Source organism: Aethalodelphis obliquidens, unplaced genomic scaffold (genome assembly GCF_003676395.1).
Source record: "Aethalodelphis obliquidens isolate GAN/ISIS:26980383/991018 unplaced genomic scaffold, ASM367639v1 scaffold10, whole genome shotgun sequence".
Lineage (NCBI taxonomy): Eukaryota > Metazoa > Chordata > Mammalia > Artiodactyla > Delphinidae > Aethalodelphis > Aethalodelphis obliquidens.
This window is the reverse complement of record NW_020837954.1, coordinates 43,816,305-43,842,512: the sequence shown is the minus strand read 5'-3', so window position 1 is coordinate 43,842,512 and position 26,208 is coordinate 43,816,305. Positions and strand designations below refer to the sequence as shown.

General features: G+C 36.3%; 1 protein-coding gene across 8 annotated transcripts in view; it reads right to left on the bottom strand.

Annotated features, from left to right (window-relative positions):
* PCNX1 (pecanex 1) overlaps positions 1-26,208 on the bottom strand; it is a 171,179-nt gene that overhangs the window by 64,903 nt on the left and 80,068 nt on the right. For 6 of the 8 annotated variants that reach the window (XM_027111644.1, XM_027111647.1, XM_027111645.1 and 3 more), the window contains 5 exons: positions 17,295-17,385; positions 15,736-15,793; positions 13,726-13,943; positions 7,937-8,090; positions 61-93 (listed from right to left, as the gene is read on the bottom strand). In XM_027111644.1, the coding sequence (XP_026967445.1) occupies positions 61-93; positions 7,937-8,090; positions 13,726-13,943; positions 15,736-15,793; positions 17,295-17,385 (554 nt within the window). The remainder of the gene's footprint in view (positions 1-60; positions 94-7,936; positions 8,091-13,725; positions 13,944-15,735; positions 15,794-17,294; positions 17,386-26,208) is intronic. The other 2 variants (XM_027111646.1, XM_027111649.1) reach the window with 1 other exon arrangement.

The window sequence follows — 26,208 nt, the reverse complement described above, 5'->3', positions numbered from 1 at the left end:
AAAAAAGGCTTTGAGGAATGTTAAGGAAACACAAGTTACAGGTGTATTAGAGTGACTTACATGTCTGGGAGAAGAAGAATCTGGTTGGACACTCTAAAAAAGAAACAGACAGATTATACTACTGAAGACCTGGTAATTTTACATTAACTTCCAAAATGCCCAAAATAATTTCAAGTAAATATCCCATAGTTAAGAAATGACCTACATTAATTCTGTTGAAACATCAACAGAAGACAAAACATCAGCTCCAGATACTGAGGTCACTGATATTAAAACATCTCAAATCTTTCCTAACTCTTACACTGACTATGATTAATTAATAATCTGCATCTAGCTTAATGTTTCTGAAGTGGCATATAGCAGATAGATCCATCCCACTACTTGGCTCATTCCAACACCTAAGTACAGTTAAGGTAGAATGCTTTCTCACGGCAACATCACTCCATTCAGGAAATGCACAAAATATGGGTTAGCTTAAAAGAAGGATTCCAGTTCTGCCCACAAATTCCAAACTTACTAAACAATTCAATGGTAGTTGTGTTAAATATATTCTCTACATTTTCACATCAAACTCATCAAATTAGTTAAGCTGTATCCTTCTAAGAGACTTTAACAACTTTCCATAAAAATGTTCAAAATGCATAGTGCAGCTACCTCCCAAATCATGACTTTTCTCCAAAGTTGCTGTTCATTTTCAATAGCATACCAAACAGTTTCACTAGGATGGTCTATCACCATCCTACAAGTCTACATTGGACTAAACTCACTGAGTTTGGCATGTGGCCCCTGGCTGGATACGAGACCAGACAATCTTTAAACTCTTTCAATTCAAACATCTATCCTCCTAAAGCTCTGTTCCCGCCTTTCTTATTTCTGTTTATGATATTACTATTCTTCTAGTCAAGTGGATTTTAAAAATCTGAAATAGTTTTAAAAATCTCAGTCATCCTTTGCCTTTTCCATATCTAACCATATTAAGCAGTGGACAAAATTAACAGGATAAGGGACATTGGATCCAGGGAATGAATTTAAATGGCTTGGGGCAATAAAGGGATGGATTAAGGGGAACTGAAATGAAAAGCAAGAAGAAAGGCCAGAAATTGTAACACAGAATCACCAAATTTAATCAGAAGGACTTAGTCACTGTCATTAGAGGTGAAGAAGAAGGAGCAGAGGCTCTAAGATCTGGGTTGGTATACAACTATCAAAAGCAAAGGAACTGGAGCAGAGTCAAGATGGCGTACTAGGAGGAAGCGGAATTCTCGTCTCCTCAGAACTGGGCACCTGCCAGGCACCCACGGGGGAGGGCACCTAAGGGGACGGAAGGAACCCCAAGTGACCGGGTAGGACGTGGCACGTGGGGGGAGTGAAGGGGGAGAAGAAGTAGAGGTAGGGTGGGGCTGGCACCCCTGAGGGGTGGCTGGGGGAGGGGAAGGGATCCCAGGCCCAAAGGGGGAAACTGGGGAACCACTGGGAGGGCAGAGGATCCAAAGGGAGCATGGCCAGCTTTCCCCTGCCTACTTGGACCCCCAGAAACCTGTTGAGATGCCGGGCCTGATCCTCTGCCCACCTAGGCCCCCTCCAGCCATGTGGGTCCTGAGGGAGTGGGAGGGAGGGAAGGGGGAGCAAAAGTAAAGGCCAGACCTCTGGGACTGGCACCCCTGAGGGGTGTCTGGGGGAGGTAAGGAGTTCCTACACCCAGCAGGACACACCCACAGTTAGGGGTCCAGCAGCAACGGGGGAGACCCTGGGAGAGATGGTGGGGGAGGTGCACGAAGGAACAGAAGGGAACGGGGCCAGTGCTTTCCCTGTCCACTTAGGCACTGGGAAGCCTGTTGGGCTCCAGGACCTAATCCTCTGCCCTCAGAGCCTCCCTCCTGCCATTCAGAGCCCAAGCCCCACACCAACACCCCCACCCAGTGCCCCACCTCTACACTCGGAGACCCCCTCCATCGAGCTGGGCCTAAACCCCACCCACACACGCTCACTCAGGGCCCTACCTCCAAACTCCGGAACTCCACTCTCCAGAAGCTGTCCTTTCCACATGCTGCCTCTCCCCTTCTGCCAGGTGCTAAGCAGCGGCCCCGCCCCACACTTGAACGTCACCCTGCCTAGGCTCCGCCCCACGCTCAAACATCATCTCCCCCAACCGCCTATGTCCCACCCCACCCTAAACCCAACCCCTGCCTAAGTTCCACCCCCCAACTAAACTCCACCCCCATAGACAAGGCTTTTTTTTTCTTTTCTTTTTTCGTCTTTTAGATTAGGGTTCTGTTTTACCTTGTTGATTCATTGTTGTTGATTTTTTAATTTTTCCTAATAAATCTTTTATTTTCCTAATTTTATTTTTTTCTTTATCCTTTGTTAGTGATCTCTCCTTTTCACTTGTACCCTCCACCCTTTTTTTCTGCTGTGGTTTTATTTTACCCTGTTGCAGTTGTTTCAATTATACTTTTATTTTTCCTAATATATTTTTTAACGTTCTAATTTTATTTTGTTTTTTATTCTTTGATATTGTACTGATCCTTTTTTTTCTTTCTTTCTTCCTGTTTTTTATCTCTTTTTTTTTTACCACGCCACAAATTTTGCAGGATCTTGGCTCCCAGGCCAGACGTTGGGTCCAAGCTCTTGTGGTGGGAGCTCTGAGTCCAAACCACACTAACAGAGAACCTCAGACCCCAGGGAATATCAATCGGAGTGAGGTCTCCCAGAGGTCCTCATCTCAGCATCAAGACACAGCTCTAGCCAACTGCCTGCAAACTCCAGTGCTGGATGTCTCAGGCCAAACAACCAGTAAGACAGGAATACAGCACCACCCAACAACAACAACAACAACAAAAAATATGTTACAGATGAAGGAGCAACGTAAAAACCTACAAGACCAAATAAATGAAGATGAAATAGGTAACGTACGTGAAAAAGAATTCAGAGTAATGATAGTAAAGATGATCCAAAATCTCGGAAACAGAATGGAGAAAATACAAGAAACATTTAACAAGGATTAGAAGAACTAAAGAGCAAACAAACAGTGATGAACAACACAATTACTGAAATTAAAAATACTCTAGAAGGAACCAATAACAGAATAACTGAGGCAGAAGAAAGCATAAGTGAGTTGGAAGATAAAATGGTGGAAATAACTGCCAGGGAGCAGAATAAAGAAAAAAGAAGGAAAAGAATTGAGGACAGTCTCAGAGACCCATGGGACAGCATTAAACGCACGAACATTCGCATTATAGGGGTCCCAGAAGAAGAAGAGAAAAAGAAAGTGTCTGAGAAAATATGTGAAGAGATTATAGTTGAAAACTTCGATAACATGGGAAAGGAAAGAGTCAATCAAGTCCAGGAAACAAGGAGAGTCCCATACAAGATAAACCCAAAGAGAAACACGCTGAGACACATATTAATCAAACTATCAAAAATTAAATACAAAGAAATAATATTAAAGCAGCAAGGGAAAAACAACAAAAAACATACAAGGGAATCCCCATAAGGTCAACAACTGATTTTTCAGCAGAAACTCTGCAAGCCAGAAGGAAGTGGCAAGACATATTTAAAGTGATGAGAGGGAAAAACCTACAACCAAGATTACTCTACCCAGGAAGGATCTCATTCAGACTCGTTTGAGAAATTAAATCCTTTACAGGTAAGCAAAAGTTAAGAGAATTCAGCACCACCAAACCAGCTTTACAACAAATGCTAAAGGAACTTCTCTAGGCAGGAAAACAACAGAAGGAAAAGACCTACAAAAACAAACCCAAAACAATTAAGAAAATGATAATAGGAACATACATATCGGTAATTACCTTAAATGTAAATGGATTAAATGCTCCAAACAAAGACATAGCCTGGCTGAATGGATACAAAAACAAGACCCGTACATATGCTGTCTACAAGAGACTCACTTCAGACCTAGGGACACATACAGACTGAAAGTGAGGGGACGGAAAAAGATATTCCATGCAAATGGAAATCAAAACAAAGCTGGAGCAGCAATTCCCATTTCAGACAAAACAGACTTTAAAATAAGGACTATTACAAGAGACAAAGAAGGACACTACATAATGATCAAGGGATCAATCAAAGGAGAAGATATAACAAGTGTAAATATTTAGGCACCCAACATAGGAGCACTGCAATACATAAGGCAAATGCTAACAGCTATAAAAGGAAAAATTGACAGTAACACAATAATTGGAGGAGACTTTAACACCCCACTTTCACCAATGGCCAGATCATCCAAAATGAAAATAAATAACGAAACACAGGCTTTAAATGACACATTAAACAAGATGGACTTAATTGATATTTATAGGACATTCCATCCAAAAAAAACAACAGAACACACTTTCTTCTCAAGTGCTCATGGAACATTCTCCAGGATAGACCATATCTTGGATCACAAATCAAGCCTTGGTAAATTTAAGAAAATTGAAATTATATCAAGTATCTTTTCCAACCACAATGTTATGAGACTAGATATCAATTACAGGAAAAAAACTGTAAACAACACAAACAGGTGGAGGCTAAACAATACAGCACTAAATAACCAAGAGATCACTGAAGAAATCAAAGAGGAAATCAAAAAATACCTAGAAACAAGTGACAATGAAAACATGATGACCCAAAACCTATGGGATGCAGCAAAAGCAGTTCTAAGAGGAAAGTTTATAGCAATACAATCCTACCTCAAGAAACAAGAAACACCTCAAATAAACAACCTAACCTTACACCTGAAGCAATTACAGAAAGAACAAAAACACCCCAAATTTAGCAGAAGGAAAGAAATCATAAAGATCAGATGAGAAATAAATGGAAAAGAAATGAAGGAAACAATAGCAAAGATCAATAAAACTAAAAGGTGGTTTGTTGAAAAGATAAACAAAATTGGTAAACCATTAGCCAGACTCAACAAGAAAAAAAGGCAGAAGACTGAAATCAATAGAATTTGAAATGAAATAGGAGAAGTAACAACTGACACTGCAGAAATACAAAGGATCATGAGAGATTACTACAAACAACTCTATGCCAATAAAATGGACAACCTGGAAGAAATGGACAAATTCTTAGAAAAGCACAACATTCTGAGACTGAACCAGGAAGAAACAGAAAATATAAGCAGACCAATCAAAAGCACTGAAATTGAAACTGTGATTAAAAATCTTCCAACAAACAGAAGCCCAGGACCAGATGGCTTCACAGGCGAATTCTATCAAACATTTAGAGAAGAGCTAACACCTATCCTTCTCAAATTCTTCCAAAATATAGCAGAGGGAGGAACACTCCCAAACTCATTTTATGAGGCCACCATCACCCTGATACCAAAACCAGACAAAGGTGTCACAAAAAAAGAAAACTACAGGCTAATATCTCTGATGAACACAGATACAAATATCCTCAGCAAAATACTAGCAAACAGAATCCAACAGCACATTAAAAGGACCATACACCATAATCAAGTGGGGTTTTTCCAGGAATGCAAGGATTCTTCAGTATATGCCTATCAATGTGATAACCTCATTGTAGTTTTGATTTGCATTTCTCTAATGATTAGTGATGTTGAGCATCTTTTCATGTGTTTGTTGGCAATCTGTATATCTTCTTTGGAGAAATGTCTATTTAGGTCTTCTGCCCATTTTTGGATTGGATTGTTTGTTTTTTTGATATTGAGCTGCATGAGCTGCTTGTATATTTTGGAGATTAATCCTTTGCATTTGCATCGGCCATCATCAAAAAATCTACAAACGATAAATGCTGGAGAGGGTGCGGGGAAAAGGGAACCCTTCTGCACTGTTGGTGGGAATGTAAACTGATACAGCCACTGTGGAGAACAGTATGGAGGTTCCTTATAAAACTAAAAATAGAACTACCATATGACCCAGCAATCCTACTACTGGGCATATACCCTGAGAAAACCATAATTCAAAAAGAGTCATGTACCACAATGTTCATTGCAGCACTATTTACAATAGCCAGAACATGGAAGCAACCTAAGTGTCCATCAAGAGATGAATGGATAAAGAAGATGTGGCACATATATACAATGGAATATTACTCAGCCATAAAAAGAAACTAAATTGAGTTATTTGTAGTGAGGTGGATGGACCTAGAGTCTGTCATACAGAGTGAAGTAAGTCAGAAAGAGAAAAACAAATATCATATGCTAACACATATACATGGAATGTAAAAAAAAAAAAAGTTTCTGAGGAACCTAGGGACAGGACAGGAATAAAGACGCAGATGTAGAGAATGGACTTGAGGACACGAGGAGGGGGAAGGGTAAGCTGGGTCGAAGTCAGAGAGTGGCATGGACATATATACACTACCAAATGTAAAATAGATAGCTAGTGGGAAGCAGCTGCATGGCACAGGGAGATCAGCTCGGTGCTTTGCGACCACCTAGAGGGGTGGCATAAGGAGGATGGGAGGGAGACGCACGATGGAGGGTATGTACATATGCGTATAGCTGATTCACTTTGTTATACAGCAGAAACTAACACAACACTGTAAAGGAATTATACTCCAAAAAAGGTGTTAAAAAAAAAGAAAAAGCAAAGGAACTGGGAAAGGAAAATATCAGAAGATGATGATGTGCCATTTTCAGAATGTGCCCAGCTGCCTGTCAGATATATAGGACTAAACCTTACAAGAAAGGTGAAGACTGTGCCATAAATCTGGACATAATTCATATACAGCAGGGGCAACAAAGTAATAAAAGAGGATGAGTTCACTGGCAAGGAATTACAAACTGAAAAGAGGGCCAAATAAAACCCTAGAGAGTTCTTGTAAATTAAGAGGTAGTCAAAAGAACAAAGAGGCATCAACAAAGGAAAATAAAGTTACTTGCAAAGTAGCATAATCATGAGGGTAGTATAAAGTAACAGATCGGCAATGAGGAAAACATAAAAATGGAAGAAAGTATTCACAGGTATTTAAATGATGCAGCACTCACAGAGAATGAAGACTAAGAACGTAGATTTGGCAATTAGAGATTATTAGCCCACAAAGACTGTAATTTCAATACTGTAACGAGGAAAAGAGTATGGATGGATCTTGAAGAAATGGAGCAGTTGACAAAGGTGGTTTACTCCAGATGTCTATAAATGGAGAGAGAAAAGAGAAAGGATAGCTGATGGTATAAACAGAACTAAACAAATAGTCTTCAGGATGGGAGAGGGTTCTGCATGTGAGTATGTATCAGGCAAATAACCAGTACTGGCTAAGAAAGGAAAGAAAACAGTCCATGTTACCAGGGCACGCTGATGTGGCATGGAAAGTGAAAAATTTGGTATTTGATTCTCCCATTTATGGAAAGCTTAAAATTGATAACATTTGGTATTTTAGAACCATTATTTAAACAAAAGCAAAGGGACACCGATCTTCTGCTCTGTGTCCACAAAGAATGTATATGCTAGTTTTGACATTATTCTATCTACCAATGATGGATCTTAGTAAATTCACCTACATAATAGAAGACTTAAAATATGAGAGTAGGACAGTTTCATTTTCTTTTAATTTATCAAATGAATTTCAAGAACTCGAATTCTTGGGAATTCCCTAGCGGTCCAGTGGTTAGGACCTGACACTTCCATTGCCAGGGTCTGGGTTATAACCCTGGTTGGGGAACTAAGATCCAGAAAGCCATGTGGCATGGCCAAAAAAAACAAAAAAAGAAAAGAAAAAGAGAGAGAGAAAAAAAGAATTCGAATTCTTATTTTTTTAATACAAAAAAAGTTTTGAGGAAGCTTCATTCATATGTCATTATTTTTTAAAGTTTACATGTCCCTTTTGTTCCTTTCCCAATCTTAACGTAAACGTCCAAGGAAAATAAATCTAAAAATTATATTCTTACTATAATTCAACGAGTGATACAAAACCTTCTGCTTTTTAACATAACTATGATGCTAAAGTCTGAAGAGAAGGGAGATGCTGGTACCTTAAGTAGTGAATATTGACAGCTGGCTATCACCAGGCAGAACTGGAAGACCCAGATATCTCTGAAGAAGCCTTGTATGAGAAGAATAGATCCCAAAAAAGCCACAAGAATAGCCAAGATGACAGCTAACACATTTTCCAGGATCTCACGATTTCTGTAGACAGAAAAATTTATGAGTAAGTATATCATCATTACAAGAAATTAATCAGAGTGCAAAAAGGGAAGACATCAATATGAAGTTCATACTATACTTGTTAAGATTTTTTTTTAGTACTGGGTTTGAACAAGGTTTTGAATCATACTGAAAAAGTATGTTCAGTTTAGATAGAAAACTGGCACACATTCTTATGTGCAAATAAAGCATGCTACAGTGGATTGTGAATTTCTTATTATAATACATAATACAGTTTCAATTTCTATGTTATAACTTTACTCTTCTTATCATCTGCTTCTCTGTCAAGTTTGTTGCCAAATAACTGAACAGAAAATAAAGGAAATATACAAAGAAACAAGTTCGAAAAACAAAATCTCAAAAGAGTTTCTAGAAAATTAAATTGGAAACATTTATATGACAAAGTTTGTAACCAAATTTTGATACCAAGTGGTTTCATTTCCCATGTCTAAATCATCTGAAATAATCAGAAATCTTACTAAAATTACTTAAACACAGGCTCTTACATATGTTGAGAATGAAGGCAGTGATAGACCATCAATGCTGCCTCTATCAAAGTTACTCAGACAATTCTATATTTTACTAAACTGACACTGTAAAAGAAGCAGTACGATGTTCAACATACTACATACAGCAATGAAGATAATTTTTTTTAATTTATTTTATTTTTTAGCTGCACTGCACAGCATATGGGATCTTAGTTCTCCGACCAGAGATCAAACCTGCACCCCCTGCATTGGAAGAGTGGAGTCTTAACCACTGGACTGCCAAGGAAGTCCCTGAAGATGACTTTTATAAATCATGCCAAAAAATAAGAATCTATCTCACTTCTTGGGGATATTTTATTCACAAAATGTTAAGTATGTGCTAAAACTCTTGATTTTAAAGAATATATACTGACACAGGAACATGCTCAGTACATTTGCTATACAAAGAAAGGAGGACACAAAACTGTATACGAAGATACAAGTTCCATTACTTAAGAAACATACATATACAGGTTTAAAAAGACAATATATCAATTGGTACTACTAATAATGGTTCTCTCTGGGTGGAAGGATTTGGACTGGCCTCTGTCTTAAAATCTTTCTACATATTTAATAAAGAATTGTTTTCATAATCATAAAAAGATTTTTATTTCTTTATATTACATCAACGCGCAATTTATAATCAATTGACCTAAAAAATAAAATTCACAAACATCTCTGTACTATTTCACTTGATAGTTCTCCCAGATTAAAACAAGTTCAATAGTAATTTCAAATCAATAAATGAAACACTGGTATTTTCATTTGTTCTTATATGGCAGTTGTGGAATTCCAGATTTGCCGAATCCAATGATCCCTGTCAGCCCTGTTACACTATATTCTGTCCATGTCGCTTGTCACTGAACACATGCTCTCCCTTCGGCTTTTGTTAGTTTTTAATTTTGATGAATCCAATTTATCAATTTGTTTTTTCATTGATCTGTTTTTGATGTCACATCTGTGCAATTTTGCCTAATCCAGGGTCACAAATCTTTTCTCCTACGTTTTGCATTTTTCTGAAGTTTATGTTTTAGATTTCACATTTAGGCCTATGATCCACTCTGAGTTAATTTTTGTAATATGATGCAAGGTAATAAAACAAATTCTTTCTTTTTCTTTTCTTCTTTTTTTTTTGCATATGGAAATCCAATGTTTCTAGCACCACTTGTTGAAAAGCTTATCCTTTCTCCACTTCACTGATTCGGGATATTATTTTGGCACTATCTAGGCCTGGAATTTTCTTTATGGGAAGGTGTTTAACTACAATGCCCATTTATTTAATACATATAGGAACATGAAGATATTGTATTTCTTTCAGAACTTTGATAATTTTTATCTCTCAAGAAATTTGTCCACTGTCAAATTTATTTACATACAGCTGCTCATAATGTTTTATTACCCATTTATTACCTGTGGAATCTGTAGTGATATCCTAGCTCACATTCCTGATATTGGTAATCTGTAACTTTTTTTTGTCCTGATCAACCTGGCTAAAGTATATTACTTTAATTGAGCTTTTTGGTTCCCTTGATTTTTCTCTACTGTCTTCTGTGTCCTCACTGATTTCTGCTTTGTTCTTTATGATTTTCTTTCTTCTGCTTTCTTAGGCTTAATGTGATCTTCTTTTTCTAGTTTCCTAAGGGGGAAGGTGAAGTCATTGAATTGACTTTTCTTCTTATTCAGTGCTATAAATTCTTCTAAGTACTGTGTTAGTGGCATCACAAAAATTCTGATTGTGTTTCACTTTTATTTAGTTCAAAATATTTTCTAATCTCCCTCTTGATTTGTCCTTTGATCTATGAGTTATTTAGATGTATTTAGCTTTCAAATATTTAGGGATTTTCCAAGGTTCTTTTGTTACTGATTTATAATTAACTCCGTGGTCAAGGAACACACTATGTAGGACTCAAATCCTTCTAAATTTGATCCTTATATTATGGCCCAGAATATGGTCTATCTTGGTAAATGTTCTGTGTGCACATAAAAGAATGTGTATTCTGTGGTTATGAGTGGAGTGTTCCCTAAATGTCAATCAACTTAGGTTGGCTGACAATTATATCTTTGTTGATTTTCTACATACTTGTTCTATCAATTATTGAGAGAGGTGTGTTGAATTCAACTATAATTGTGAATTTATCCATTTCTCCTATTTCTATCAGCTTTTCCTTCAAAGCACTGTTTGAGATGTAGAAACATTTAGGATGGTTAAATCCTATGCATTAATTGACCATTTATCATTATAAAATGACCTCCTTTTACCTTGGTAATATTCTTTGCTTTGAAATCTACTTTGTCTGACATTAATTCAGCCACTCTAGCTTTACTGTGATTAGTGTTAGCATGGTATATCTTTTCTGTTTTTATATTTAAAGTGCATTTCTTGTAGGCAGCAAAGAATTGAGTCTTGCTTTTTTTCTAAAATTTGACAATTTCTGACTTTTCCAACTATCATACTGTCATTTATCTTCTGTCAATCTGTTTTTGATCTCTTTCCTTTTCTGCCTTATTTTAGATTAAGAGAGTAATTTTTATGAATCTATTTTATCTCCTTTATTTTTTTAACTTACTAGTTATAACTCTTTCTTTTGTTACTTTAGTAGTTGCTTTAGTATACATTTTATGACAGTCTACTTCAAGTGACATAGTATAAATATACATACAGTATAAGCAACTTATATTTAATTCATATACAGTATAAGAAACTTATAGGAGTATACTCTTATATGCCCCTTCCTGTCATTTATGCTATTATTGTCATGAAATTTACTTTTACTTATCTTATAAATCACACAATACATCATCATTATTATTTTTTTTTTTTAATTTTTTTGCTGTATGCGGGCAGCTCACTGTTGTGGCCTCTCCCGTTGCGGAGCACAGTCTCTGGACACGCAGGCTCTGTGGCCATGGCTCACGGGCCTAGCTGCTCCACGGCATGTGGGATCTTCCTGGACCAGGGCACGAACCCATGTCCCCTGCATCGGCAGGTGGACTCTCAACCACTGTGCCACCAGGGAAGCCCCATTATTATTTTTGTTTAAACATCCAATTATGTCTCAAAGAGATTCAATTAGTAAGAAAAATTTTTATATATTTATTCATGTAGTTACTTACCATTTACAGTGATCTTTTATTTCTTTGGGTAGGTCCATATTTCCAGTTGGTATTACTATCCTTCTGCTTGAAAGACATCCTGTAATATATTTTGTAGTGTGGGTCTGCTTGAAAAAACTTCTTTCAGTTTTTCCTAGTCCAAAAATGTCTTTATTTCATCTTGGTTTTTGCAGTTTTGTTGGCTATAGAATTCCAGATTGAGTTTTTTTCTCCTTTCAATACTTTAAAAATGCGGCTCCATCATCTCCTCATTTGTATTTTTTCCAACAATAAGTCTGATGTCTTCCTTATTCTTGTTCCTCTGTACAAACTACATCTTTTTTTTCTCTTGCAGTTTTTAAGATTTTATCACTGGTTTTGAGCAATTATGTGCCTTGGTATAGTTTTTTTCATGTTTCTTGTACTTGAGGTTCATGGAGATTCTTCAATGTGTACATTTGTAGTTTTCATCAAATTTAGAAAGTTTTCCACCATTATTTCCTCAAATTTTTTTCTCTCTTCCTGTCACCCTTGGTTTACTTTCATTTTGTATATTCTTTTCATTGGCGGATGGGAGTAGGAGAATGATTCTTTTTTCTTTGTTTCATTTTCAATAGTTTCTACTACCATGCTGTCAGCTTCACTTACATTTTCTTCTGTAATGTCTAATCTACAATTAATCTCATCCATTGTATTTTTCATCTCAGACATTTTAGTTTTCATCTCTAAGTGTGACTTGGGTCTTTTTTCTTCATATCTTCCATATCTCTACTTAATTTTTATTAACATGCGAAGTACACTTATAACTGTTTAATGTCTTTGCTAATTCTAATATCAGTGGCAGTTACAGGTTGGTTTCCTTACCTCCCTCATTATAAATCACATTTTGTCATTTCTCTGTATGCTTGGTAGTCTCCGACTGGATGCCAGATATTGTGAATCTTAACTTTTTATGTGGTGAGAATTTCTGGATTTCTACAAATCTTGTTGAGTTTTGTTATGCTACTTGGGAACAGTTTGATCCTTTCAGGTCTTGCTTTTATGACTTGCTAGGTGGGTCTGGAGCAGTGCTCATGCTAGGGCTAATTACTCCGCACTTCTAAGGCAAGACTTTCCTGAGTACCCTACACAATGCATCATAAAGGATTAATTATTATGGTGCGTGGGGATAGGCACTATCCCCAGCCCTGTGTGCCAGGCACTGTCCCTCTGTTTCTTTCACATCATTCTGACCCTGGCTTCCTCATATACATTCTCTTACCAATACTCTGCTGAACAGTTGAGGAGACCCACGAAAAGTCTCTGAGGTTATCTCTCTGAGCAGCAATCCTCTCTCTGATGTTCTATCCTACAGACTTGAGCTGCTCTAGTCTCCCTGGACTCTGAGCTCCATCTCCTCAACTCAGGAAGTCTGCTGGACTCTACTTAAGTACCACAGCCTGGGGACTCTCTTAAGGCAGTAAGGTGGGCTCACATAATTTGCTTCCCATTTCTCAGGAATCACGGTCCTTTTCTGTCTTATTTCCAGTGTCTTGAAAGCCACTGTTTCATGCATTTTATGTTTTGCATTGTTTCAGGTAGAAGAGTAAACCCAGTCTTTGTTACTCCATGTCAACTAGAAACAGCAGTTGGTCACCAAGTTCATAATTGACTAATACTGTTTACTATTATACCTTCTATAGTTAGTCATATTACATATAACCTTACGGTCATTAACATCTCAAATTCTCTGGCTTTTAAGTACAGCTGCATGATTCTTAATGATAAAAGCATTTTTTTTAAATAAACATATTAAAATTGCCACAAAAAAAGCTTTTAATAGATTCAGGAGACTCCATGTTTGGGAGCCTTACTAACTTAAGTTTTATCTCAAGAGAACCAAAATAGAAAACACCTTCCAACATGGAAACCAAGTCAAATACTCAATGGGTAATTGAATACATTTCAATTTAAAAATAAAATCTGCATATATCTTTAATATCACACTATATTCTCACCTATCAAACAGGGCCAAAAGTGTGAGTCTGTCAAAGTTAACGCCGATCCACAGCTGGGGCAGGATCCAAAAGCGGTAATAGTGTTTAACTTTTTGGGCAGCTTCTTCTGTTGGACCGTAAGTAGCTGCCAAATCAGGGCTCAGGTCAATGTCTTGTTGCTCCAACAAATCTGTATCGATGGTCAATAGTCTGTTCAGTCGAATCTGTGGAAGAGAGAGCTAAAAGAAAATCGGCATTGAAAGGCTTAAAGTGTCTTCAATCAAGTCATGCTTCAAGGGCTACGCAATCAGCTTGCAAATTATCTAAACCTCCTTAATTCTCTACACTAGTCCACTCTTGTGGATATTTTATGATTGTTAGAAACTACAGAAGGTGACAAAAGGAAGTGAACTACAACAAAGGCCTTTTGGAAAGATTTTACTAGGAAGTATTTGAAATTTTAGTATTTTATGATTGTATAGCTAGTGAATCCATTAAAATCACCAACAGGGAATCATTAGCGGCTTCCCTTCTCCCTACCCCTTCTCTTCTCTCATAAAGCTATGAACCTCACTACTGCGTCAAATCTAAGCTCCTCTGCACTGGATTCAATGCCTTCAAATCTCAATTCTTCGTACAGTCTCTTATCACTGTTACTGCTGTTTTCAAATCCTCCCACACTCCTTTATTTCTGTTTTGGCAGGCTGCTCATCTGAGGCTATACAGGATATTACCACATTACATTTGTTTCAGCTTCAACTCATCCATTCACCAGTTTCCCCTTCCTCTGAAAGAATCCAAAGTTTACTGCATTTAGCATAGCACTAGCCAGTATTTTGCTGTCTCAAGGCTCTCATACCATTTAACAGTGGAAAATACTAATATGCGATTTTATATAAAGGACTTGGGCAAACACAGATTTTGGTATCCGCACAGGGCCCTGGAACCAATCCCCTGCGGATACCAAGGGATCACCGTAATCATTTCCCCATTTCTGCTTTCCTGTGGAGTTTCCAGGAATACACTGCAGCAGAAGAGTAGGGACAGTCTTTATTTTTCCTACACAGGGGTGGGGTATAGTCAAGAAAATATGTTTCTTACATATAACAGCCATTTCTGTCTCTAAGCATTGACAAATATCTCCCCAAACACTTTTTTTCCCTTATCCTCTATGCCAGGGTTTCTCAATCTTGGCACTACAGGTACTTTCAAGCCAGATAATTCTTTGGGTGGGGGCTACGCTTTCCACTGTAGAATGTTTTACAGCATCCCTGGCTTCCACCCACTTGATACCTACAGCATCCCCGTGGTTGTAACAAGCAAAAATATTTCGAGACATTGCCAAATGCTGAAAACTACTGTTCTGTGCCAATTCACATCTATGGTTTTAAAACCCTGCTCACAACTCATCATCTTCAGGAAGCCGCTAATAATTAATCTTTGGCACTAAATTTATCTACACGTACCTCATATCTCTTAAATATTGCTTATAAGGATTTCAACTGTTTTATCTTTTCTAACCTCGATATATATATTTTGATATACATCACACAAAGGCAGTGTTATCTTTTTAAAATATACCCACTGCTTCTCATAGGGCAATTTTTTATACAGCGATAACATCACTAAGCACACACACTGGTATATGAATAACTAATAGTTAACCAACAGTTAGTAGATAAGTACCTAATCAGTTAGCTATGTACCAAAATCATAATGTTCAAAATGAAGTTTTAAAATGGCACAGTTAAAAACGGCACAACCAGATTATGACACTGGTGAGTAAACAGACCTCTATGTACCCTCAAAAGTGTAATTACTGATTCATAAATAGCTAATTAAACATCACGGTGCTTTACGCTTGTTTGTTTCTTAACAAAGGACTTATGAGAAGAGATCCACTATGGGACAGCAAAGGTGATTTTGCCAGTTTTCAACAAAATTGATATGTTGTAACCTCATCAATTTTCTGATTGGTATAGCTACTTAATCTGAAAATACAGCATTTTATAAAAATAAAGGAAAACCTACCACATCATGTGGATAAAATCGAACTGAGGTAGAACTGGATACATGTGAATCCGTGTCACTAAAGAAAAATGAAGAAGATTTTAGGGAATAAACAGCTTGTCAAGTAGTAGAAAGAAAAATAAGTCTATTAACAATTACATGATACTTACACTGTCTACTTTTCCATGTAAAGTTCAAAGTGCAAAATCGAATTTTCCTAGAGTTGTGATTAGGAGCATAGCCTCTGGGTCAAAGTATCTATATTCAAATCTCCTCAACAACTGAATGAGATCTTGGACAAGTTATCTAACCTTTTTATACCTCAGTTTCCTCATTGGTAACACAGGATAAAAGTACCTCTATCACAAAGTTCTTGTGAAAATTGTTTAAGAAAGCAATTAACATATTGCCAGGAGCCATAATAAATTTAACCTATGATATAATAGTCTAGAACGTGACAATTCAGTTTCCACAGTTCAGTCAAATTTAGATTTCAAAACTTAAGACCTTACCACATTTATGGTGTAAGGAATTGTTCTTATCTTGAACTATATTAAACATAATAAAGTGTTCCCATTGCTCCATCCTCCTATTGCTTCCTCTGCTACAAAATCATCTAAACACTCCAATCATTTTTGAGGGGGTGAATTCTGAAACTGGACTGAAGGAGCTTTATTCAAGAGTACAGTTTCTGAAATGTTCTATCTTTTCAGCATGCTAAGCTAAGTGATCACAAGACCCTATTGCTTTAAAGAGACCCTCAAAACTGAAAAAACTGTCCATAGATATGTAACATATAAATAGGTGTGTCCCACTATTAAATGGAAGTCCTAAAATAAGAATCAAATGACTCTTGTGGAAAAAAAGTGAGCTAATCAATCAACAATGAATTTCAATGCAGCAATTTGAATAGATGAGTAAGATTAAAATTTCAGAAAAAATTTAACACATTCTAAACTATAATTGATTATGTTATACGATCAAGATTTCTATTTCTTATTTGCTTTCCTCCTAACTTCTCTGTTATCTTACATAATTCCTTCCTGAAGGAAGGAGAGAAAAGAAACTAAATGCAACGTATGACCCATATTTTAAGAAATTCCTCCTTCTTACAGCTGGTAAACACATTTTAAAAACAAAATGAAAGATAATCATTTAAAAAGACACTTGACCAAAACCCTCACACAGAAATAAAAATTTGAAATTACACAAAGAAAGAGAATCGATGAACTTAGCTGTGTAAATATTTTTCTAATAAGTTTTTTCCATCATGCAATATATATACATAGTTAAATTTGAAATTGCGGGAAACCGCTGTCCCATGGTAAGATCTACAGGAAATTTTTACTTAATTTTTTTTTAATACATAATAGCTTTTGTTTTAAGAATAACAGCTTTCTTTTTTTCCACAGCAAAAAATTCTACTTTAATTCTTTGGCAACAAATGCATAATGACAATATATTTAAGCCAATATAAACAAATGCTTTCAAAATAACTTTTCCATCTCAACGCTTACAAACTTTAAAAACGGCAAACATATGCAAGTACATACACTCTCCTAATATGACTTCACACATACCAGATATTGGATGCTCTTCTTGCTGCTGGTTCAAAATTCACAAGTGACATATCACAGCCACCAGTCTCATAAAGCGTAGAAGAGAACTTACCTAGCAAATAAATGATTTTTTTAAAAAAGCCATTAGAATACTCAGAAATTTTCCTTCATGAAACACTAATTTTAAGCTTGTTACAATCTAAGAAAATGTACTATAACCTTCTTTTTCCAAAATATTTAAAAAACAATGATCTACATGTAATTCAGCATGATGTGAATTGAAAAGGAATGCTAAACAGTGGGGCAAAATGTCAACATACATAATCAGGTGTTACAAGTGACTTAAGTCAGCTTCGTAATAGCAGTCTCCTTCTCTTTTCTCCTCCCAGCACATTCTCAATTCAAATTATAATACAAACAAACTGAATGTTGTTTAAAGGTCACCTGACCCCTACTTACAAGTGGTGAGTAGCCATGTGGAGGGCTGCTTAAGTTTTAAGATAGCTCAAACTGCAAGACAACAAATTTACGTGATTACCTTCAGAGTTTTTTGGTTTTGTTTTACTTTTAAGAAGAAATGAAAAGTATCAAATGGATCTAAGGAAGTTCAATGAATGAAGTATAATAATGTTGGTGACAAACTACAGTATTCAATGAATATTAATAGTTGTATGATTCTACAAGAACTCTATGAAAGAATTTAGGAACACCATTATCTGTAGCCAAGTATCTACAGAACTGATAAAAGGCTTAGAAATTTTATTGGTTGCAAAGAATATAGGTTTGAAAAAAAAAACTCTCTTAAAATGAACTGTATAACGTAAAATGATTTCTGATAATGCAATTTTAGAAACCTGAATACTGTCTGAAATGCATGCTGTACTTTGAAGATCTATGGTAAGCCATATCAATGGTGGGTAGGGAGCATAAATAAATGAATATAAATTTCTAGTAGGACAATAAGATGAGGTATATAACTGCAACTGTTTGGATCTAGTCCAGACTGCCTTTTGAGTATTTATGAGGTTTTTGTTTTACTAGCTAGAACTACTGAGGTTATAAATATGAGAAATCTAAAGGGCAATTTCAACTTGATGACAAGGCTAAAAGATTTCTTTTCCATGACTACAATGAAAACAGTATACAATAAGAATTTTTATTTAAGTGAAATCCTTGAAAAATGACAATAAAAGGCCCCCATAATATTCTAATATAACCAAGGGTTCACAGAACATTTCAACAATTACTTCTTTCGTCAAAAGGACTAGAATCAGAAAAAGTATTTTATTAAACAGGATTATTTGAGTACTTTCTGTGAGTCATAATATTTTATCCTATTATGGTGTTTTCTGTAGTAGCATTTTTTTTTGGTCAAAATACTCCTGAGATAAATTAGGGGAAAAGGCATTCTATGAAATGCTCAGCTCATTTGCTGCTTTTCAAAGGATTACTGAGCATGCAGATTATCTAAAACTCCGCTTTTTACACCCCTGTCTTCCAGCCATGAGTTACTCACTCTTCGCACCTCTAACAGAAACCAGAGCAGGGAACTAAAATGAAACGATAGAGTTTTTTGAAGTGATAGGGTGGGTTGCAGAAATTGTTAGTAAAGAAAAAAGTTTAAAACTGCCTTGACTGAGATTTTAAAATTATTTTTAAATTGTAACTTTTTATGCTGTGCTCTTTCCTTACTTATTAGCATGGATAATCAGAGATGGGCTGTGCTAAAATTAACTTAGATTAGCAGAAAAAAAGAAACACCTGATCAAAATCACAGATTGCATAAATGCAGAATTATAAAACCATATTAAATGACTAAATCAGAGTAACAGAGCTGGGCGGGCTTGTGTGAAATCCAGTAAGAATGGAATGCATAAATATTTGTGTTTATATCACATAATTTGTGTGTATTTTTGAAATAAGTTAATTCTATATTCAGTAGAATTTAAATTATTGGAGTATATTCTGAGTATTTAAGCATTCCATGGGATTTTTAGTAATATAAGTCCTGTTCTTGGGATATTAAAAATAATACATATTTATATGCAACTGAAATCAACTAAAATATTACTCTTTGTAATTTTCAAATGAAACAGTAAAAGATGATTAAGTCATTACTGCAACTATGTTGTCTTTTATGTATAGATGCCTAGTATGAGACTTATATAGAAATGGGTGCATTTTACATAAAAATAAAACACCCCCCCCCAAAAGCTTTTCAGAAAGAAAGCTGGGAAAACTGAGTAGTTTTATTACTACATAAACCTACAACTACAAATCTACAACTCTGAATGCATACAAACCACGGAGTAACAAGGAGTAAAATTTAAACAAGGCATAAAACATGTCTAAGAAAAGGGCAGTTATAATTTCAACAAACGTGCATGACTTCAACAGTGCTGTTTTTTTCCCTTAAGAAGCGTCTGTCTACCTACTACCTTTACAAACATGTCAGGTTCATAAAAACATACATGGCATATGTCAGAGCAAACTAACTTGGTATTAAGGCTTCACGGTGTAGTCCCAACTTAACTCCACCAAAAGAACAGATCCTATGTCCCTCTTACATCTTTGGGCTTGGCCGCTGGCAGCACTTCTGAAGTAACAAATTTTATTCAGAAGATAATTCAGAAAAAAAAATTACACTAAAAAGTGTTTAGCTTAAGGTTTCAGAGAAAAGCTTAGTAACATTTTAATATATGAATATAATAATCTACTAAAGACATCTTCAAAAATAACCAAAACAGAAATAAGTACATACTGCTATTGGTTTATAAAAATTAATAATATCTTAAATTTGTACAAATCTTCTTAGCAAACCTAACAACTTGACATATACCTCATTTGAGATTAAAACCATAATCACAGTTAACCTTTCTGAACTAATAAGTAAATGTGCCCTTATTAATAACCCTATTTTAATAAGTATTCTGTATTTAGAAAAATACTTCCATTTAAATATTATTTCTAATGAACGTTAACTGGGAAGAAAGTAGAACATCAATGAAATATGTCCTCCTCACATGCATTATGATTATAAACTAAGTTATCTCCTCATAATTCAACTCCCAGGTCATAACTAATTATATCTAACAGTATGGCTCTGTCATGATTTTAAAAGAAAAACATTAATTTCTGACAAACAAGATTGGAGGCTGGAATTTCAGACTTAATAATGACATTGGCCATGATATAGCATCTCTAAGATAAAGAAAAGTTAAGGCACCTGGTATTTCTGTTTCAAATATTCAATAATGACTGCTATTGTCTTCAAAAATTCAATTTAATTACACAAAACCCTATTTTTCTTGAGGTGGGAGAATTTCCAGTAACCACAGGTCAATACATAAGTGATGAACAAGAAGATAAGTAAAACTGAATACTGACTTAAGGAACAAGGACACTTGAAGCATCTCCCTGAAGTCACAAATTCAAAATAAACACTGGGGACTTCCCTGGTCGTGCAGTGGTTAAGAATTCGCCTGCCAACGCAGGGGACACAGGTTCGAGCCCTGGTCCGGGAAGATCCCACATGCCCCGGAGCAACTAAGCCCGTGCGCCACAACTACTGAGCCTGCGCTCTAGAGCCCGCGAGCCACAACTACTGAAGCCCACGCACCTAGAGCCCGTGCTCTGCAACAAAGAAGCCACCACAATGAGAAGTCCGCACACCACGGCGAAGAGTAGCCTCCGCTCACCGCAACTACAGAAAGCCCGTGCGCAGCAACGAAGACCCAACGCAGCCAAAAATAAATAAATTAAATAAATAAATGAAAAAACAAAAAACCAAAACAAACACTGGCAAAACACTGATAAGACACAGAAATTAATGAGATTCTCTAATTAGTCCTATCAATAAAACTCCTCACCACGTAGCACAAAGTTCAGTTAATATTGTGAGAAACCCTTAATGCATTCTTAATGTCACTCTCATTTCACTTATTTATCTTAGAAAGAGGTGGTTACCAGAAGGACAAATCACCCGTAGGGTTCTTCCAATCTTCCTAGCACCAACGACAAAGAAGGCCTCTTACATTTCTTGGACGATTTCCTTCTGTAGATCCCCACCCTACACCCCCATTCATTCTGCATTCTCCAAGCCTAACCCTGATACACTGCTTGACTTCTCACTTTTCTAGCATTATTCTTAGCGCAAGTAGAGCCTACAAGAGCGAAGAGAGATAGAGACAAGGGAGGCAGCTTTACAGTGTTTTTAGAAGACAACTGGGGGACTACCCACACCTCTATGACGAACTTGAGTACTCTACGGAAAGTGTCTTTTTCTGGTGGTGATGAGTATCGTGCTCACAATGCCATTCCAATAAATACATGACACTTCTAAGAGAGAAGGCCTTGACAAGTTCCAATTTCTTGGATAGCACCCCCCTTATTATGAGTGGTGCCTGTGAGTCTCTGAGGAAACATGAGTTTTCACCCAGACAGAAATGACTCATTTTACTGCTGTTTACAGGTTTATGGACCTGTTTCTCCCTAGACCAGGGATCAGCAAACTTTTTCTGTAAAGGGACAGATAATAAATATTTTAGGCTTTGTGGGCCAGATGGTCTCTGTTGCAACAGTTCGAGTCTACCGTTGTAGCGTGAAAGCAGCCACAGAAAACACATAAAATAAATATTTACTTTATTTACAAAACAAGCGTCAAGCTAGATATAGTCATCAGGCCATAGTTTGCCAATCCCTGTCCTAGACCAAAAGCCTTACTCTTATAAAATCTCTTTAATTCTCGTGCTAAATGGAAATCAAGTCACTATGTTGCTCCTGTTCAACACTGGCAACCAGCCCTTCTTCCTAGAACGTGCAATGCTGTGCTAGGTTTTTAAAACAGGAGAAGAATAAGAAAAAGGGTAGAAATGAGAAGAAAGAGGTTGGTTTAGAAGAGAGCTTTTGAGTACTGGTAAGAAAAGACAGATAAAGTCTGTGGCTTGGTAACACTGAAAGAGATTCATATACTGATATATTTTACTGCCACGGTCACTGTTCGCTAGTTCTGACTTAACACAACATGTCAGTTCAATAAGTGGAATCCCCAGATCAGGTGAACCTTCCAGAAGTGAATGTACAAGTTCACATTCTGATATAATTTCATCATCTCACATCTCCTTCAAAAGGGCAAGTCCTCCTCATCTTGGTAAAATAATCCATAACAATGACATTGATGACATTACAAATGATTAGATAAATAAAAAAAAGTCACAGAATGGGAGAAGATATTTGTAATTTGTATCTGACACATTAGCTGTATCTAAAATATCAAAAGAACTCTTAAATGTCAATAATAAGACAAACAGCTTGATTTTAAAACTGAGTAAAAGATTTGGACACACTTCACAGAAGATATATAATATGTATAGTCAATAAACACACCAAAGCATCCTCATCATCCCTGCTCACAGCAGAAATGTAGATTTAAGCCACAATGAGATATCATTATACACCCATTAGGGCTAACATTTAAAAGGCCAAAAATAGCAAATGTCAGCGAGAATGGGAACAACTGGAACTCGTACATGCTGGTGGGAATATAAAATTACTTTTGAAAACATTTTAGACATTTTATTCATAAGAGCCAACACCTGGAAACAACACAAACTTGTCCATTGACAGATGAATGAATATAAAATATATAGTAAGCTCATAGAATGAATACACAGCAACAAGGAACATACTGCTAACAACATAATGAATCTCAGAAGCACCATGCTAAGTGCAAAACTAAACACAAAAGGCGATATATTGTGTGACTGCATTTATATGAACTTCTAGGAGAGGAAAAACATAATGACATAAAGCACACAGTGAATGCCTGTGGCCAGGAGCAGAGGAGGCACGGACTGCAACGGGGGCACAATCTTTTGAAGATAATGAAAATGTTCTGCATCTTGACTGTGGGATTTCACAGACGTGCACATCTGTTAAAACTCACCAAATTGTACATGTTGAATGAACACAATTTATCATGCCAAAATTACATGTCAACAAAGTTGATTTAAAAACAAACAAGGAAAAAAAAGACTAGTCAGGTAAAAGACCAAGTAGATGGATGAACATGAGACAGTATGTAGTCAGTGAAATTCCCACAAGTTACTAATCAAGGTTCTGGAGAATGACGGACATTTGTTGTTTTGTTTTTGTGTTTCATTTTAAAAATATGACGCATCGAAAGATTCAAAAGCAGTATATGAAACGAAGACAGTTCCCCACTCCCCACAGAAAGCCACTGCCAGGAGCAGTTTCTGTGTCTTCTGAACAATTTTTATCTACATTTTGTCCCAAAACAAATGGATCATTCTCTTCATACACACTTTCTAAAATTTACTTCTTTTGCTTACTAAATAGCTTACCTTTTCATGTCGATAACACATATATATCAAGTTCTGAACATTACAGTTATGTTCATGAGTAATACATCAGGGTTTCTCTAGTAACAGACATTTAGATTGTTTACAGTTTTCCAAATTACAAGCAATGCTACCACGAATATCCACGTACATATATCTTTGCATTTTTGTGAAACTTGTGGATTAAAATATATCGGCATTTTTGGTCTATTGTTCTAAACCTCCCTCCAAAAATGTTCAATCTTGTAGTGGACTATTTCACCAGACCCTTTCCAACAATGGACATCACTACACATTCAGTAGATGAAAAATATCATAATCCTATTTTTAATTTGCAATTTCAAAAATTATGAGCGAAGTGGAGCTGTTTGCCCATAATCGCAAGCTACTTGTAACTCTCAACTTTTCTAGCAGGTCACTGATCTTAATCTTACTGATCTGAAGCGTTTATCGTCTTACTGTGGCAAAGACTGATGTCTGGCCTCCAGTATGCATCTTGTCCTTATCCCTCCTGAAAATAGGACCTTCCCCTTGCTGAATTTCAGCTGAGCCTATGTCTATCTACTTAGAGGCCTCTCCCAGCCTCTCCTGAAGCTAGAAGTTGCCACATGACTATGTATGAGCCCATGGAAGGCAGGAGAAAGTGACAGGCACAGTTCCCAAGTCACAGTCTGAAAGAAGAAGGCTAGCTGTCCTTGACCTTTTTTTAGCACCACCCTCCCCACTGCCCTCCTGTCTGGGGGGAAATGTCAACAACTGGAGCAGTCACTGTGGACCACGCAGGGAAGCCATATGTGGAAGATAAAAGAACCAACCCATCTGCTAGGGACAGCTCCCAACAGACTGTTATGAGAGAAATGTAAACTTCTCTCTAATTTCAGTCACTGATGGGGGATGAGGGAGGGCAGGTCTCTCCATTAAAAACTCTACCTATATTCTAACTAATGCACATACTAGTCAAATTTAATTTAGAATCTTAAGAATGTTAATGTTAGAAAGCAGTTAATATAGTGCTTCAATGAATTCTTTACAACACAGACTGGCAAGAGACAAATCAGATATCTCAACCAGTCTCTGTTATCTACTGTAAAATTCCTAGAGTAGTTCAAGCATCCCAAACTTTTAAAAATAATATGCCGGTAGTCTTTCCACAGTAACAATGATAAACTTCTGAGCATTTCCAGGAAATGACGGTTAGAGTAGATAAAATTTATCTAGGTTTATTTTTAATTTTAATATTTGTGGGGATAAAACAGACACTCTCAAACCCTGCCAGATAAAGTGTAAACAAACTTTCCATAAAGCAATTAAGAGTATACATCAAAGTCTCAATAATGTTTATTTCCCCTTGACGGATAATTCCATTTCACTGTATTTGTCCGAAGGACATAATCACAGCTGTACAGAAAGGGCTGTGCAAAGGATGTTCAGCAGAGTGTTTATTACAATAGAAAATATCAGGACTCATCTTGAAGACTAACAATGGGGTTAATTAACTGGTTAAATAAATTGTAATAAATAATAATGTTAACAATAATAGTGATGATTATTTATGTAATTTACTATTGCCAGGCATTGTTCTAATTGCTTTCAATATTTTAATAGGTATAATCCTCACCGCAAACCTATGAAGTATTATCACTATCCCCCCCTTTGATACCTGAGGAAACTGAGGCACAGGGAGAGAAAATAACTTGTCCAAGGTCACACAGCTAGGAAGTGGTAGAGCTCGCATTTGAGGCCAGGAAGTTTAACTCTAGAGTTCACTATTCTACACTACCTTTCATGTAGCTCTCAGTGATAAAATATTACGCAGTCTCTTAAGAACAAGTTAAAAAACAACATGAATAAATGTTCAAATGTGCTAAGAGAAAACAGCAAGAAGCAAAACTCATACCGTGACATAAAAGTCATACAACATCATCCCAGTTCTGTGTTAGAAAAACATATACATGTATGCATTAAAAAAGAAAGGAAATAAAAATAAAATGTTAATAGTGACTATCTCTGCATGGTAAGACTGCAGATGACTTAATTTTCTTCATTTTATTTTCCAGTATTTGTAAACTTGTATTAGAACATGCTTTTCCCATCCTTACACCAAAAAGTATAAATAGAATACATCCCCCTAAATTCTTAATACTTCTTCCTTCCAGAGATAATGAAGCATTTTTACTGTTTCCATAAAAATAAACATTTTACTTTTGTTTATAAATACTGGAGATATGGGGATATATGTATATGTACAGCTGATTCACTTTGTTATAAAGCAGAAACTAACACACCATTGTAAAGCGATTATACTCCAAATAAAGACGTTAAATAAATAAATACTTTGTGTTGCCCTCCCCTGCAAAAAGGTCCAAAAAATAGAATTTGTATTCAAAAACAACAATAAAGGGTAAGATCAAGGTTGTTGCAAAAAAGAATATAACTTTTAGTTTAGATGAATGAAAAAGATCTACCATAACACAGGAGACTAAAGTATGGACTCCAAGGTCCCTTTAAAGCCATCTTGACTTTGTATTTATAGTAATGAGAAGTACTTAATGACAGAGCCCAAAATGTTACAGAGT